The sequence below is a fragment of the Atheta coriaria genome, unplaced genomic scaffold (assembly GCF_025399875.1).
Source record: "Atheta coriaria isolate IRGN ID8LTWV9N9 unplaced genomic scaffold, Caltech_Dcor_3.1 hic_scaffold_6_pilon, whole genome shotgun sequence".
Taxonomy (NCBI): domain Eukaryota; kingdom Metazoa; phylum Arthropoda; class Insecta; order Coleoptera; family Staphylinidae; genus Dalotia; species Dalotia coriaria.
The window spans coordinates 8601252-8617384 of NW_027045448.1; the positions used below are offsets into that span (position 1 = coordinate 8601252).

Below are 16133 nucleotides of genomic sequence, written 5' to 3' on the forward strand. Positions count from 1 at the left end.
AACCTTCTATGAAAATTATATATATTTTCTTTTACTTTGTGTTTATAAAGTTTGGAATAGTATTCTGTTTGTGTGTGATCACACTGCAACAATTCCCCCTCTCGAGCGCAGCAGGTAGAGCCTTGTTCAACTAGTTTGTTCTTATCTTTTCTAGTCAGTTGCTACGTATGCATTGACTGCTCAACACGTTTCTTGAAATTTTAATTCGGTAAATTGTGTTTATGTTCGGTTGCCAATCGACAGTGTTTATTGTTAATTATTTGTACTGGGTTTTGATAATGATAGTGTGTAGTGTATTCGCATTTTACTTTTATCTTACAACCTCCATTTGAAGCATGTTTCATTCAGTTCAATTCATTTAGTTCTTGTTATTGTGCTATTGTGTTATTGTGCATTGCCCACATGGTTTGTTTTCATAACATGGATTTCTGTCGGATATCATCTTAGAGGTAAGGCTGCCTCATATTAAAATAAAATTTAAACAAAACATTCAATTAATTAAAGGTATGTGTTTACAAAGTTTTCAATTGCGTTCATCTCGTGTATTAAAAACGATAGCCAACAACGGATTGCAGATTTTTAATCTACGAGTACTGCTAATTAAGATAAAATAATAAAATCATGAAAATTTATGGGGTTGGAAAATAATCGTAACGAAAAGCGGAATTTGCAATTCTCAACGAAAATCTTCGGTTGCACTTATAATCATAAATAAATATTTAATTCATATTAGAATTGTTTACGTTTGGTTCACTACATTAATAATATTGACGTTCATAAACAAACATGTTTTTCTTATCTCTATGCCTATCTTATATCTTATGTAATAATATATAAGAACTTTTTTTAACTTTTGTATCCCGACTATTTTATAAAAGTCTTATATAAAAGTCTCACACTAGCCGCATGCCGTTTCAATTTCTTTAGAATTATTTTGAAATTTAAAATTTCGAAATAAATTAGCTTAGCTAATAGGGAATGTGCGTCACTTTTACCGCTACCCTCGTACTGTGTCCTGAAGGGATGTCACCTCTATCGCTACCTTCGTACGGTGCCCTGAATGGGAGTCACTTTTATCGCTACCCTCGTACGGTGCCCTGAATGGGAGTCACTTCTACTGTCACCCTTCTAAGTCGCTAAAAATACTAAGAGCAGAGATTTTTCGTGTTTGTCCCTGATTTATCACCAGATTATCTCCGTGGCTGCCTTTTTATATTGGCTGCATTTAATTCTGGATTTTAGGATGTATTGCTTATACCAATAAGGGAGTAGGACAGTAGGTTCACAATATACAATCTTTTCATTGCATTGGACTGCATCCACAACATGAACTGTTCCTAGTTTTCATTCTTGATCTTTATCGGTGTCTGTGCATAAACAACTTTTTGTTATCGCGTTGCTGCGCGCCGGGCTCGCTCAGCAGTGTTTGTTCTATTCCTTATTTAGTCGATCGTGCGCTGCCGCGTGGTAAAGACGCGTTTACTTGAACGGCGGTTTTCGTGGTGACTAATCGCGTTTCTGGTGATTTTAAGTCGGTAGCTGGATTAAAATCGGTCAGCAAAGATAAGATTTAGAAGTACCCGACGAGTGCGGCGTATAGTTATATAGATATCGCGCGTGGAACCCAGGTTGCGTGGTTTTACTAGATTCGCACGTGTTTGCCGTCGGCCGGCGGATATCTCCCGTCGGCTAAGAATTCCTAGTGGTTTTGTTTTGTGTACTCATTAAATTATTAATTTGAATTACCACCACCATTTGTGCCTCTTGTGGAGTACTTCACCTACGAAAACGTTAGAAGATATGTAACATAAATATTATATTCTGTTATCATTCGACTAATTAAACAGTCAAATGTGGATTCATCACCCGATAAGGAAAAACGGTCAGTCAAATTAGTAGAAGCCCTGAAAATGGTCACATTTAATCCACGATGTAATGCAAGTAGTGCAATATAGTCGCGTTCCGTCGGCTGCCTATTCGCTTCCGTTAGGTTCTGTTTATCGTGCCTGATTATTGCTTTTGTATCTTATATCTGTTTGTAATCGGCTTTACGTGTTTACTAGTTTCTGGGTTTAAGAGATCATGATTTAGTATTTTTTTAAAAGTAGTAATATTAAAAGTATTAATAATTGTATTATTTATTATGTTCTATTCTCGCACCAATCACCTCTCCTAGATATCCAAGTGGAAATAGGTAATAGAACTTCTATTTTTACTTTTCTTTTTGTATCACCCTGTATATAAATTTTCCTATATGCTCAGCGAGAAATGAGCAATCTTTATTGTTTTGGGGCGATTTTCCTTATAAATAGAAGATTTTCTTTTGGCAACACCCTGTATATAAACTTTTCTTGTTCAGCAAAAAATGGCCAATCTTTATTGTTTTGAAGCCATTTTCTTTTTACATTGTAGATTTTCTTTTGGTAACACCCTGTATATTATTTTCCAGTGATGTCACGCAAAAACAGAGTGCAATTTGCTATTTTCTAGTGTTATCATTTGAAATTTGGTAGCAATTTGCATGCCGTGGCTTTGCAGACGATAAACATGTTTGAAAATGACGTCACGTGTTCTGTAGGAATTGAACTTGCAAATTCTGAAGTTGTATTGTATGTAATTTGTTAATAAAAAAATGTTAAACGCAATGGTAATGTCTTATGATATGTTTAGAGTTTTTTGTTTGCAGTTTAAATTTTCCTTTTGTAACACCCTGTATATTTGCTTTCATTTTCAACAACATAGAAAATGAACTATTTACTAATTTCCTAATTCCGCTAGAACTTGACGAAGTGGTACTTGCTTATATGTGCGCGGCTTAGCAGGTCGAAAATCCTGTTTCAATATGGCGACATGTACTCTGTTGACTTGTAAAGTCCAAACTTGTATTTTATTGTTAATAAAGAAATAGTAAGATATATTGTATTCTTTGATTTGTATGTACGTCTTCATTTCAGCAAGAGTTCCCTCTCTCAGGGGATGATCCCCTCTATAAAAATTGTTAAGGTAACCTGTATGATTTGTATTCTCCTTCTTTCATTTCAGGTACAGGTTAGAACTTGTAAGAATATTTTTAAGTGTCACCTCTCTTGAGACGACTTAAAACTTAGAAATATGAACAAGACCTTATAAGGATTGTCCTTATAAGGAGTTCCCTCTCTCTGAGGATGATTCCCCACCATAAAAATTGTTGATATGCCTAAGAATCCTGGGGATGAAGCGTAGAGACATCGTAGCTGTAGGATGGGCCGGGAGCAATGGACGCATCGACCGTAGACTGTCTAACGACACGGGCCAAAAATTTAAAAATCTGATCCTCCCTGTTCTCTTTCTTCTATCTCTCCTCCTCTTCTCTACTCTACTCCTCTGTTATTCTCTTCCTTCTATCTTCTCCTATTCTCTACTACTCTCATTCTTCTATTTCTCTGTTCTCCCGTTCTCCATTTACTTTCTTACTTCTCTTATTTTGCCACCACTTGTATTTCAATTTCTCTTATATTTCGTTGCAATTCATATATGCAACCCAAATTTCACCTGATATTTTTATATTTGAGAAAAATGCCTTCTATACCTGGGATTCGATCCATGTCTGCTAGCATGCCAGCAGGTGCACGTCTCCACTCGACCACCGAGTGTTTTTATTATCGTTATTTGATTCTTCTATTTACGTTTCTACTTTAATCATGTTTTTAAAAACAACAACACAATTCAAGCAACAGTTAGTTATGTTATACCCGCTGCACACACATAAAACTTATATGTCATATTATTTAAAACTGAAAACGACAAAGAGGATACCACAAAAAAATATGAATGAGAATATTATTATTTGTTTTATTGACAACATTTACAAATACATATACATTTTTTAAAGGAAAAACATTGGCGACTATTAACTCCTATAGAGTACATACCTTAAAACATGCGCAACTGTAAACCTTCTGCAATGAATATTACAAACAGCAAGGCCCTTCAATTCGGACACTTTTTCACTGTGTACATACGTTGTCTATTTATTCGAATTAAATACAAATCCATGATATTCTTCTGTGTATTCTTCTATTTATATGCAAAAAATAATCACCGACGGCAAACGGAAATGCGCATATTATCTGGCCAAATTCCAATAAATCCTAGTATTATAGTCGATTGTTTATTGAATATAGATCAATTTCGATCTGCTAAAACCAAACTAGTCGCGAAGAACGCTCACGATTCATTTAGTATCCGGAATGGAACTGCGTACGACTGCACGCGGTCACGCTCAACAACAAATTTCATCAGCCGGCAGAATACACACGCGCACATGGTGAGATCTCTTAATTCTGGAGTCTCCTCTCTACTCACGAAAATCATTTAGTCAGTAGTTGAGAGCAATCGATGACTAAACGATTCTAATGCTTGTACCGAATTAAAATCTTCAGAAATGCAAATAATCGCGATGAAAATAAAGGAACACGCGCACACCGCACAATAGTGGTCGGCGGACTAAACGGGAGGAAGCAACAATCGACACGAATGCTGATAAGATCCATGCAAACACGAGTTCACAAATATGTGAGGACACATCTTCTTTTTCCAGTTTCTTCGTATACAGCACGCCGCCTGTTCAGTCGCTATGTCACCTATTCATCTATCGACCACAAGTGGTTAAATCTATAAAACAGATTGTAACAAAGCAATTAGCCAATTTTCTACCTTTCCGCAGAAAAAAGTTAAAACTGTAATACAATACATTTGTAAGACGGGAATAATAAACTCAACAAAAGTTAATATTACAATAATAGAAATAACTTACATTTTCACGAAGAAATTTTCTCGGAATTTGCCATTGTCGAAAACGCAAAAAATGCAGAAGTGTTGTTCATGCGCCGTGTAACAGGCGATAATAAAATAAATCTGAAAATAAACCTGAATTAGTAAAATGTAAAGTACGAAATGTAAATATATAATTCTAATGGCAAATCTTAATCAGAAATAGCTGAATCAAGTAATTACGACTTTGCGTGCGCGTTGTATGACTCGGGCGTAAAATAGAAGAAAAACATGAATTTTCCATACTTCACGAGTCACCTTTTACCGAAATTAAAATTCAACACGATGGAGAATTTTAAGCGTCTGGAACTTAAACCGCCAATTCATTAATATAATACAAGTAAACAACAACCCACCTGAAGTGCATAGCTGAAGCGCACACGGGTGAAGTGCAAGTGAAATTAAATTGTGCGCCAATTGTACGCGGTCCTGACTATGTGCTATATGCGCGCACTCTGCACGGCAGCAAAAGTGACTAAACATATATAGCAGCTGAGTTTATGCGAAGCCGTTGTTTACCTATATCGTTCGAAGCAATCATTAAACATGGATCAACCTGATTTAGAATCCCAATTTATTTTACGCCTTCCTCATGTAAGTTTGTAAAGTTATTGCACTTATTTTGTCAGCTAGTAAACAAGAGCAAATAGGTTATGTCACTGCTTGTTATTTATGCTTTATGCGACATATTTTGTTTATTAGGACCCGGCGCAAGTTTTGCGCGAAGCTATACGCAACAATGCGACAATGAAAGATCGGTTTAGTGTAAAAATAGAAGATGATATGAGACATGGCGAAGTACGAATTGATCACTGGCTACTTCCAGCAAAAGTTGTAGATCTACCTACAGTAGTAGAATCACTAAAAACAATTGACTCGAAAGGATTTTATAAAACTGCAGATATTTGCCAATTGCTCTTATGTAGATATGAAGAGGATGCTGTTACTGATGAGGAATCCCCACAGAAGGCAAAGAAAAAGGATTCTATCAAAGTAGATAAGAAATATTTATGGCCACATGGCATTACACCACCTGTAAAGAATGCTAGGAAACGGCGATTTAGAAAAACGTTAAAGAAAAAATATGTTGAAGCACCAGAAATTGAAAAGGAAGTTAAGAGATTGCTTAGAATAGATAATGATGCTATAAGCATTAAGTGGGAAGTTATTAATGAAGATGATGATAACAAAGTGAACAAAGGCACAGTTATTAAAACTGAACAGCCTGAAAATATATCCAATATTGCTGAGCATGATATATTCGGAGGCGCTGTAAGTGATTCTGATGAAGAAGATGCAACTTTACATGTGCTTGATGTGGATGACAACAGTCAGAATTCAGACAGCAGAATGACTGATTCTAATTCTGCTTTGGTAAGCTTTTACATACAATATGAAAATCGTAGGAAAACATTTAACTTTTTCAGAATAATTCAATGGATAATAAACTAATGACTGAATTTTCTAATGAAATGTTTCAATCTGTGGATAACTCTTCAAATATGATACAAGACATGGATTTTTATAATTCATCAAGTGTTCCATTTACTTCTATGGACTTAACCAAAGGTAATATAATATACCTATGTATGTATTACAATTATTCTTATGCTTATTCATGTTTTAGCTAACATTGAAAATCGATTGGAAGAGATTCACAAAGAACTGGCAGAACTGAAATTACGCCGGCAACAGCAAGAGTCTGAGGTTGAAAATATTGAGAATCACGCTCTGCGCCAACGGTTTCAAGATATTCTTATCACTTTATACCAAGAACAGTTGGAAAAAGAAAGAGAACAACAAGATTTGCAAGAACTTTTAAAGCAAGTTTAGAAAGCCTATGATATGTACAATTTAGTAAATGATGATGTGTATTTGACTAATTTTTATTCTATGATGATTTATATTTGATTAATTTTTATTCATTTTAGTTGCTATTGCAAAAGTAGGTTAGATTTTATATTTTCATTTATGGATATGTATACAACTTATTTGTTTGTTGCTCAAAATAAATGCATCCAAATTCAATTTCGTGTTTTTATATCATACCATGAAATAATATAAGTCTCAAACGAGTTTTGCTACATTAATACGATATCAATGAATCTCTGGAAAACTTTTTTGAATTTTGATTATGAAAGATGCGCGTGCGCCATCAGTATGCAATTTCCCGAGTATAAGGTTAAATTCACAGAAATTACTCTAAATGAATAACACTTCAACAATAAACGATGTTTTGCTACTCTATGCGTGCACCATCTTTGCCAAATGACTAAACATGATTAGAAAAACACAAATATGTTAGATATGCAAAAGTGAAACGATTTAAATTGGCAGTGATGGGAAATTACGCCCGACTCAGTCGCATTTTTAGTGTGATGTGTAATGTAATGTTGAAAATTTGGGCATATTCAGGCCTTGTGTTGCTGCTGTGCTTTCTCTTGTATTATTTGTACGGTGGTACGGTCGCCGCCCTCCTGCTCTTATTTGCTGCAGCAGGTTTGTATCCTATCACTTCTCAAAGTAAACATTTATACAACCACTCCCTTTACCCACAGGCATTTTATATCATGCAGAGGACTACTTCCTTTACTATCCAGAGTTACCAAGTCACTCAAGGGTGTTCATACCAGTGCCGTCCATGTACAATATGCCCTATGAGCAAGTTCAAATTAAGTCAATTGATGGAACTCAAATAGAGATGTTTTTCATCCATCAGCCTAGAGATAGACAGCAACATTCACCTACAATTGTCTTCTTTCATGGCAATGCTGGAAATATTGGGCATAGACTACAAAACTGTGTAGGACTATATCATAATTTACATTGCAATATATTGCTGGTAGAATACAGGGGCTATGGATTGTCAGAAGGAAATCCAAGTGAAGAAGGCTTGTACATGGATGCTAGAGCAGCAATTGATTATTTATACACAAGGACAGATATAAATCACAATGAGATTATTGTATTTGGGCGTTCATTAGGTGATTTATACTGCTTGCAAGGTGGTCAGCATTTTTAAATCAAATCAATGTTTCAGGTGGAGCTGTTGCAATTGATTTAGCTAGCAGAGTAGAATACAGTGAAAAGATATGGTGTCTTGTTGTTGAAAATACATTCACCAGTATTCCAGACATGGCTAAGGTGTTGCTACAATGGAGGCTTTTAAATTATCTGCCTTTATTGTGCTATAAAAACAAGGTATGATTACTAAATCATGTGACCTTTTCTTTGTTCATACTCTAAACATGTGTTGATGTTATTTATTACCTCGTCAATTTCACTTTTCGTTTTCAGTTCTCCTCATTGTACAAAGTACTGCACTTGAGAGTACCATCATTATTTATATCCGGTCTCGCCGATATGCTAGTCCCCCCACGCATGATGACCGACCTCCATAGCCGATGCGGCAGCACCCGCAAGCAACTCCTCCAGCTCCCGTCTGGTACCCACAACGAGACGTGGACACTACAAGGCTATTATCACTCGTTGGCGGTGTTCCTGCAAAACTGTCGCCTGCACAAGTTAGAACACGGCGTATCGTCTGGTAGCGCCCCAAACACTGATGCTTTAATGGACACGTGGCGCAATATAAAAACAATTTGAATTCTTCGATATAAAGGATTCTCGTATAATTCGGACTTTAAAATCAGCACAGTAGACAGCAAATCAACGCATTGCATTAAGTGCCATTTATCTATTGGCACGATATAAGTTTAGTGATGGCACACGGTTTGAAGTGTAAACAAAAAGAACCAAGTGAACGTGCGTCTCGCTAATCTGACCCCAAACCAAATCAAAAAATGTGTTAACTAACTTCACTCGTTTTCGTCGCTAAGACGATCAATTACGTACAACAATACTATCGATCATGCTATTGCAAAATAAAAACGAGGCTGTGAATAATTTCTTCGCTCTTTTTGTCTCGTTTGTTTCATCTTCTTCACTTATTTAGAATTTGAAATTATTTTACTTGGCAGTGGTAACACAGAATCGATTTACCTTCTTTTGACTATTTGATAGATTTAACAATTCTTCATTAATCCCTAATTATTATCCCTACTTATTTAATTTGGTTTAAATATATTTTAATCAACAATTAGCAATTATAGCTATAGAATGTCACAGGCAACTTTTGTTATTTACCCTTTGTTTTTGTTTGGTGGTTTGTGAGTGTCTCATCATAAATGTATATATCGTATCTTACCTTCGATCGAATAACAAGCAAAAATAGTATATCTATACATACTTAAATGTTATAAATCTGTATGAATATACATTATAAGAATATCGATCGGATCGATCTAATACCGTAGGTTGGGTCTAATAGGTAGACTCTAGTGAGGAATACTGATATTGTTTGTTTTGGTATTACATATTCTAAGATTGCTTCAAACAAAGCACACGGATGAACGGTTAAACTGTAATGAACGTGCACGCTATTATGCTGCGCGTGCACGGCTCCCCAACTGACGTCGCGATAAGCGTGGCTTGTACTTTCTATTGCACCCAAGATGCAGGCACCCAAAGGGGTTCTGTTTCGACTCGATTAACGGCCGACAGCAGCTGACTGAACGCAATCGCCAAGTCAGCGTTCAAAATCTGTTCGTCAAAGAAGTGTTCATATAAGAACTCGATGCGGTTTGAAGATTTTATCATATCGTTAAATTCCTCGTCCTAAAAGTCAGATTTCAGTACATTCCAAACTAAATTCGTGTAGGACTTACCGTGAACCCCCTCGAGTTGTTAACATCGAAGGTTGACCTTGCATGCAATGCGTATCGCGTTTCTTTGAGTATTTCAAGAGGCGGCGGCTTGACATATATGATATACGGTTTTAGCTGTGGCGTTCGCAGCATTTTGAGCGCTTGAAAATGTGGATTCAGTATGCAGACCTGCCCGCAGTTTACCAATGATTTGACGCTCTCGCAGGAGGTACCGTACAAATTGCCTTTGTATTCGCCGTACTCCATAAATATTCCGGCGGAAATGTCTTCTTCCATTTTGTCACGAGTTACGAAGTAGTATTCCTTGCCGTTAACTTCACCCGGCCGCATGGGCCGACTTGTATCTGATAAAAGAGCAATATTACATTATCGCGATCCTCCAGGGTAAATAAAAACGACTATACGTACATGGTATAGGACTTTTGTACTTTTCTGGATGTGTATCTATAAGGCGCCGTCGCAACTCGTTGCGGCCAATTCCAGGCGCACCGATAAGCACAATAGGCCGATAAATACCAGGCCTTGGGTACAACTTCGCTACTTCTTCGTAGGTGGGAATCTGCTCGCGATCGAAGTCATCGTTTTCGGCTGTTTCATACATAATCTTTTTAATTTTGGATTTGGATTTACAGGCGGGGGATTTCGGAAATTGGCTGCAGGAGGAAAGCATGGGTACTGCTGAAACAGAGCACAGCCCTACGGCCACGTCGACGTTTATTAATGAATATGAATGTTTCTCACCGTTTCGTGTCACACTGCCGATCGTTTTTCGGTGCGTGCACGCGCGTTTGTGTGTATGTATGTTAAGTGTATGAAATGGTTATGAAGCAAATTTCTACACATGCACTGCTATAACGCCCTAAATATTATTTAAAAAGCGATAGAAGCTGAAAGCAATAGTTGGGTGATTATTAAAATCAAGAAATACCTGATTCATTTTCTTTCTGGGCGTGAGCGCGTTCGTGAATGATTCGACGCTCCTGCAACGCTCGACTTGGTATTAAACCGGCACGCATGTTTCGGTCGCCTTCTTTTCTTGCCTGCCACCTAAATGTTGACAGTTTTATTATGAGCATCGCCAGCAGAAATTCTGTAGACATTTACCAATAAGCATCGTCCTGCGATACGATATGTAGAACATCTCCTTTTAGAAAATCTAATCCCGCTTCTTTGCAGGGAATGTACGGATCGACAGAAGGATCGTAATCAAAGTAAGCTCGAACTCTCACTTTGCTCTCACGAATGTTCATTTTTCCATCAGCTGGCACCAATTTAAACGTGATTGTTCCTTCAGAGTTTTGCTACAATGCATAATAACAAATCAATCATAATTTAAGCACAAGTACAGTAATAAACGTACCAAAATCGCCAAAACATCATTTGGTGTCTTCCCTTCGACGTTGATATTATTTACTTCCACGACCTCATCACCGACATGAATTAGCCCGGATCGATCTGCAGCCCCGCCATGCATAACACGCGCGATGACAATCTTTCCGGTCTCTTCATCAGTCTTGATGGTGGCTCCCTAGGATTGGAAAACAGTTACTAAACCAATCTGGCAATCAAATAGTTTTGATGAGAATGTGCAAGATTACATTAAAGTCCATAAAGTGGGTTCGTAATTATACAGGTGCAGAGTACTTTTAAAAGAAAATTGAAAAAGAACTAGAGTATAAGCGAAATACTGCGATGGTGAGTAAAATGTTGTCTGAAAAGCGCTGGCTAGAGATGCCAAAAGGACCCAAATGTACTTACAACGATCGGCTCGGCACTCTGAGCGCCCGACTTTGCAAGCAAACAAACAGATATATCATGTGTGTGTGAATATCATGTGGAATCAGCTCGATTCTGTTCACGTGTACACGCTTACAGCACTTTTCGTCGCGAATATACCAAATTAGCATAAGTAATCATAAGCATACATTTATAATAGCAACTTGTAACTCACCAGTGGTTCATTACTCTTGACCAGTTGGACAATCTTGATGGTTTCTTCATCTTCATCTGCTTCGATTGGGATCTCTGGCAAGTGTGGATAGTAGTCCTTTTGCGCTACAGCATCGTGTGCGCAGAGTAGCCCCTAGCATTTAAACATACAACATTTTAAAGTGATGCAGGAATAAAAGTATAATTGAAAGACAGTACTTGAACATGTGGTTTTTGCAGCAAATAAAATAACTCCTTGCAGTCTTCAGATAGATGTGTTTTACTCGCCAGGACTTCGAGGCAGTCGAACATGACGTGCATCGATGTCGACAGCATTGGAAAGAATTTGTCGCTTGCTCCATTGCTGATGATTTTATTGTGCACGTTTACAAGGGCGTGGAGTTCTTTCGATTGCAGTAAGTCACTCAAAAAGCCGAGTTCTTCGTCTGATGTTGGCAGCTCGTTTGCTTGTTGCAGCGACGTCAGCAGTCGTGATAGCGCTAAATGAAAAAATGCGATTAATCATCACAACATACTAATACTAAGATCAAGAGGTAAAACTGTTAAACAACAAACTAAACAGAAATAATACACACCAAGGTATAATTCAGAAATAGAACTTTCTATGGCAAACACAAAATCACACAATCCAAATCAAAAACAATTGGTAAATAGGTGTAAATAAAACACGACTGATTGTTCACTGACTAGGTTTCTTACCAGGATCCCACTTTTCTTTAGTACCATTGGCCATCACCTCACCTGCCATTCTGTGCACAAGTAATATTTTAATGAATGCTTGATCTCAAGTAATGTATCACAACACAAGCCAGCAGAACATGCAAGAATGCAAGGTTCCAAACTCTTGCTTGATGTTAAAAATAACCACAGTGCTTGATAACACTATACAACCACTAGTGTGTCTTTCGATTAAACACATTTAGCAGTTTGTGTAACCTGATCCATCAAGCAAGTTATAAATAATATTTTCATGCTTCAGCAAAAACCCACACCAGCAAGGTTTATTGACGAATTTGCTTCTAGACTAAAACCCACCCACTTCGGAGTATTATTTAAATTAAGCAAACACAAAAATTCGTATATCTTAGATATTTTAATTTTTTAAACTATACTAAACTAAATCTCGTGTGTTAAATTCTGTGCTTGTGATTGAAAGAGAGACGTTAATTTCTAGCTTGGTTTAAACCAACTACGCTTTAAGATTCTTAACTTACTCTTTACTTAGAAAACACGATATCAATGTTTTATGTTTTATTTATTATACGCAAACCGAAATAAACAAAGTGGCAGCAATAAAATAAACAACATGGGTTTGGGTGCGATTGGTGCATTGGCCTAGTTTTGATCGACGAATCGATAATACGCTGCAAGCGTGTGTGACGGACGCGCGCTCGCACCTTTCTTACATAACGCATAATCGAATTACCTCTTTAGCGCGTATTATGGGCCGAAACAAAAGCAAATCCATGAAATCCAACGTCGATTAACAATTAACAACACACCAATATGGCACTGGAGTGACGGCCGCCGTCTGACTGGGGTGACTGCGACGGAAAGTGGGAGGATTCTGGGGAATTTTGTTCTTTCGTCAGCTGCGTGCGATAAGGAGGGCGCAAAAACAAATTGTTTATGCCTATTTTAATGAAGGGTACATAATAGTTGAGTCTAATAAAACGCAACAATCAACTTTTTTATGTAATTATTATGTAAACCTGGTTTGAAACTTAGTTTCCAACAGTTATTCTTTCAAGAGCAATTAAGTTATTGAAAACTACTATTAATAATTTAAATCGTGTACTGTTACTGGAATGATACTATTATTGTTATTGTTTGATATCAAATTTGAAATGTGTAATCTTGTACGATCATGCGCAGCACACGAACTCACATTCATTTTGCACCGATTGTGTGAGGGGAGGGGCATGGTTTAATTCTAACCATGTCTAAAGTTTGGCGCGTATTTTATTTTATAATTATTTCCGCAGCAGCCATTAGCAACAGTGCTGGTTTTCTTCTTTCGTGTAACGATTAGTAACAATTAAACATGGATATTCAAGCAATTGATGTAAATTCTTGGCTCAATAGCAATGAAGTTGAAAATCTGCAGCAAGTACAAAATAATTGGAATAAAATTCCCTTATTGAATGTACAAAATCCTCAAGATCTGCAAGTGAATAAACTCGTTCGTTTTAAAGGTATGATTCAAGATATGTTTAACCCTGAATATTATTATGAAACCTATGAGGTTGTAAATAAGGAAACAAAAGAAAAGCATGTTTTACCTGGAAAATACAGAGATACAGCTGTCTGTGATGTAAGTAACATTATATTTATATATTAGTTTATGCTAATGCTTTTATTTTTGTATCTCCAGGATAAAGAGTATATTAATTTTGAGAGCAAGTCCAATGTTACAAAAGACAGGCAAACTTTTGTTCTCATCACTGCACCAGGTTTCAATGATTGGGCAATCAATGCAGAGGAACAATTTCATCATCCTAACAAAGTCATTGAAGCACCAGCTGTTTCTACTTCAACTAAAAGATCAATGAATGATGAAGATGAACAACCTGAAACTACCTCAATGGAAGTAGACTCAACTACTGCATGCAGCAAGAAACAATGTACAAATTCAAACAATCCTGAAACAGAAAACAAGTCAGTTGTTTCTGTGGATCATTTACTGAACATGCCATTACCTGGCAGATCTGGAAAAGCATGCCACTTAAAAGTATATGAGAAGGCTGATAATTTAAAACTCAATGAGTTGATTGATTGTGTAGGTTTTCTATCTATGGAAGGCCTGTACCAGGAGGGTGCAAATGATGGTGATGATAATGAGGATGAAACTTTAATGGAATTGCAAACTCATCACCCACCACCTTCATTAATTCCTAAAATTCATTGTATTGCTTTTAAGCAAGTGGTAGATTCCAGCCCATTATATGAAGAGAGCAACAACATGTCAGGGCAAGAATTGCAGACAATCAAAAAGGAGCTGGAGATTGTTTTGACACAATTACTTCTGGGTGATAAATTAGCTGCAGAATATCTCATATATCACTTAATCTCAAAGGTTTACAACAGATTTGATTTAATGGTTTTGGGAAAATTCACATATAACATTTCTAATGTGCCAACTTGTATTTTATCTGAATATGGTGCTCAGGTGTATGCAATATTGGAGAAGTTAATCACAAAGAGTCATTATTTACCAATGACACTGGACAACATGAATGATTTAGCTTTCATACCAAAGTATAAGAAAATAATATTAAAATTATAATATTTATTTACTTATATTCTCTTTACAGGAAGGATTATGATTGCAATAGGATAACCAGTGGAATTCTGCAGTTAAGTAGCAATACACATCTTGTTTTGGATGAAACCAAACTTACTACAGGAAAGATGAATTCATCTGGTGTGCAAGCTGTGGGTGCTATTTCCGAAATAATCAAAAATCAACGCTCTCACTATGATTTTAATTATTATAAAATGGACTTTGATTGTGACATTGCGTTTTTAATTTTGTCTGAGGGCAAATCTTTGTTACCAGTAAGTAATATTTTTAGTAGTTATTATTTTATTATTTTCTAAGTTGAATACGTAATCCATGGTTTATAAAATGTATTTATTAAAATAATTTTGTGATTTTCTTGGAACTCTGTTTCTGATGATGCCCACAGGGCGAAACATGTAAAACTCGCATGCAAAATTGTAAAATCCAAGAAAATCACAAAATTATTTTAATAAATACAAGTTATTATTTTGTTCTATTTAATTACGGTTTGTAGTTTTATTGGCGTTAGTTTTTGTATTATCGCTCGAAATTACAAACCAATAATAAAAATAGTGCAATTCAGGTGCGTCCATTTTTCAAGCTTTACTTGGTCGTGTATGCAGTTGCAAACAACCTATTATTATTATAACAGTGTTTAAGATATGAAGAGTGATCAAATGTTAATATTGTTAAATATTACAGAGCGACGTTCATGTTCCTTTGAGGCCCGAGGACGCTCATATCACTACTTTTGAGGAAATCCTTGCTGCTCTCAATGTGTATCTGAAGCCCGAATTGTTAACATCTATCCGCAAATATATCGCAAATAGAAGACATGCTGTGTATGAAATAACTGATAATATTCATGAGGTAATTATTATGACTATCAATTTATTACGTATTTCACTTAAATTTATTTCTTACGCCTTATAGGTGGTGCAAAATGAGTTCGTAAATATGCGCGCGAATCAAAACGCCACCGCAGAAGATCTACATTCCCTACTTGTACTTTCTCGTTTTATTTGCTTAGCAGATGGCAAGAGTGTTTTAGACGAATCCTGCTGGAGACGCGCGTGTCAGTTAGAACAGGAAAGGAAAGCGCGTCTTCAAAACTGAACATCACCACCCGTTTTTTAAATACATCTTGTCTTAAGTATTTTTGTATGTTTGTATGCTGTATTTATAATAAATCTGAATAATATCGTTAAATTTGTGTCTTACTCAATTACTTCCGATTTTTGGGCTCGTGATGTTAGTCACATTTCTGCTTGTCGTGCTTGTAGAATTTATAACTCGTGTAATAGCAAATAAGTAAGTAACTTGTGATTGCTGCTGTTTGGTGAACAAACAATCCAAATATG

At 36.4% G+C, this 16133-nt stretch overlaps 4 protein-coding genes and 1 long non-coding RNA gene across 10 annotated transcripts; 3 read left to right on the forward strand and 2 right to left on the reverse strand.

Annotated features, from left to right (window-relative positions):
- Positions 1-3811: 3811 nt before the first annotated feature.
- LOC135793479 (uncharacterized) lies at positions 3812-5277 on the reverse strand. The gene is made up of 3 exons (XR_010548637.1): positions 5169-5277; positions 4796-4896; positions 3812-4653 (listed from the first exon to the last, which is right to left on the reverse strand). It is a non-coding gene; the product is annotated as an uncharacterized lncRNA (long non-coding RNA).
- Taf7 (TATA-box binding protein associated factor 7) lies at positions 5251-6840 on the forward strand. The gene is made up of 4 exons (XM_065304463.1): positions 5251-5406; positions 5515-6186; positions 6240-6381; positions 6440-6840. Exons 1-4 carry the CDS (start codon positions 5359-5361, stop codon positions 6643-6645), a joined length of 1068 nt encoding a protein of 355 aa, XP_065160535.1. The 5' UTR covers positions 5251-5358; the 3' UTR covers positions 6646-6840.
- Positions 6841-6981: 141 nt separating this feature from the next.
- Bem46 (abhydrolase domain containing 13-like protein Bem46) lies at positions 6982-8718 on the forward strand. Its single transcript, XM_065304464.1, has 4 exons — positions 6982-7311; positions 7371-7796; positions 7853-8013; positions 8110-8718. Exons 1-4 carry the CDS (start codon positions 7152-7154, stop codon positions 8416-8418), a joined length of 1056 nt encoding a protein of 351 aa, XP_065160536.1. The 5' UTR covers positions 6982-7151; the 3' UTR covers positions 8419-8718.
- metro (membrane palmitoylated protein 7-like protein metro) lies at positions 8420-13071 on the reverse strand. Of its 6 annotated transcripts, none has more exons than XM_065304459.1 (11): positions 12916-13071; positions 12189-12238; positions 11688-11968; positions 11491-11622; positions 11298-11327; positions 10900-11067; positions 10644-10840; positions 10468-10586; positions 9948-10127; positions 9540-9883; positions 8420-9489 (listed from the first exon to the last, which is right to left on the reverse strand). In XM_065304459.1, exons 2-11 carry the CDS (start codon positions 12235-12237, stop codon positions 9313-9315), a joined length of 1677 nt encoding a protein of 558 aa, XP_065160531.1. In that variant the 5' UTR covers position 12238; positions 12916-13071; the 3' UTR covers positions 8420-9312. The 6 variants fall into 6 exon arrangements, with proteins under 6 accessions (XP_065160531.1, XP_065160528.1, XP_065160529.1 ...); XM_065304456.1 differs by having other exon boundaries at positions 9948-10235; XM_065304457.1 differs by lacking the exon at positions 12916-13071 and adding an exon at positions 12704-12885 and having other exon boundaries at positions 9948-10235.
- Positions 13072-13431: 360 nt separating this feature from the next.
- On the forward strand, positions 13432-15981 carry LOC135794669 (mini-chromosome maintenance complex-binding protein). Its single transcript, XM_065306014.1, has 5 exons — positions 13432-13803; positions 13864-14747; positions 14804-15047; positions 15475-15642; positions 15706-15981. The coding sequence occupies exons 1-5, from the start codon at positions 13534-13536 to the stop codon at positions 15886-15888; spliced, it is 1749 nt and encodes a 582-aa protein (XP_065162086.1). The 5' UTR covers positions 13432-13533; the 3' UTR covers positions 15889-15981.
- The last annotated feature ends 152 nt before the right edge of the window (positions 15982-16133 follow it).

Excerpts from the sequence above, each read along its gene's own strand:
- Taf7 (XM_065304463.1), top strand. The coding sequence starts at position 5,359 with ATGGATCAACCTGATTTAGAATCCCAATTTATTTTACGCCTTCCTCAT. Across the intron at positions 5,407-5,514 it reads TTATTTTACGCCTTCCTCAT|GACCCGGCGCAAGTTTTGCG; the intron begins GTAAGTTTGTAA and ends TTTGTTTATTAG. Across the intron at positions 6,382-6,439 it reads TTCTATGGACTTAACCAAAG|CTAACATTGAAAATCGATTG; the intron begins GTAATATAATAT and ends TTCATGTTTTAG.
- Bem46 (XM_065304464.1), top strand. The coding sequence starts at position 7,152 with ATGGGAAATTACGCCCGACTCAGTCGCATTTTTAGTGTGATGTGTAAT. Across the intron at positions 7,312-7,370 it reads GCTCTTATTTGCTGCAGCAG|GCATTTTATATCATGCAGAG; the intron begins GTTTGTATCCTA and ends CTTTACCCACAG. Across the intron at positions 8,014-8,109 it reads TATTGTGCTATAAAAACAAG|TTCTCCTCATTGTACAAAGT; the intron begins GTATGATTACTA and ends TTTCGTTTTCAG.
- metro (XM_065304456.1), bottom strand. The coding sequence starts at position 12,237 with ATGGCAGGTGAGGTGATGGCCAATGGTACTAAAGAAAAGTGGGATCCT. Across the intron at positions 10,236-10,467 it reads CCAGAAAGAAAATGAATCAG|GGCTGTGCTCTGTTTCAGCA; the intron begins GTATTTCTTGAT and ends ACGTGGCCGTAG. Across the intron at positions 9,490-9,539 it reads ACAACTCGAGGGGGTTCACG|GACGAGGAATTTAACGATAT; the intron begins GTAAGTCCTACA and ends TCTGACTTTTAG.
- LOC135794669 (XM_065306014.1), top strand. The coding sequence starts at position 13,534 with ATGGATATTCAAGCAATTGATGTAAATTCTTGGCTCAATAGCAATGAA. Across the intron at positions 13,804-13,863 it reads GAGATACAGCTGTCTGTGAT|GATAAAGAGTATATTAATTT; the intron begins GTAAGTAACATT and ends TTGTATCTCCAG. Across the intron at positions 15,643-15,705 it reads TAACTGATAATATTCATGAG|GTGGTGCAAAATGAGTTCGT; the intron begins GTAATTATTATG and ends TACGCCTTATAG.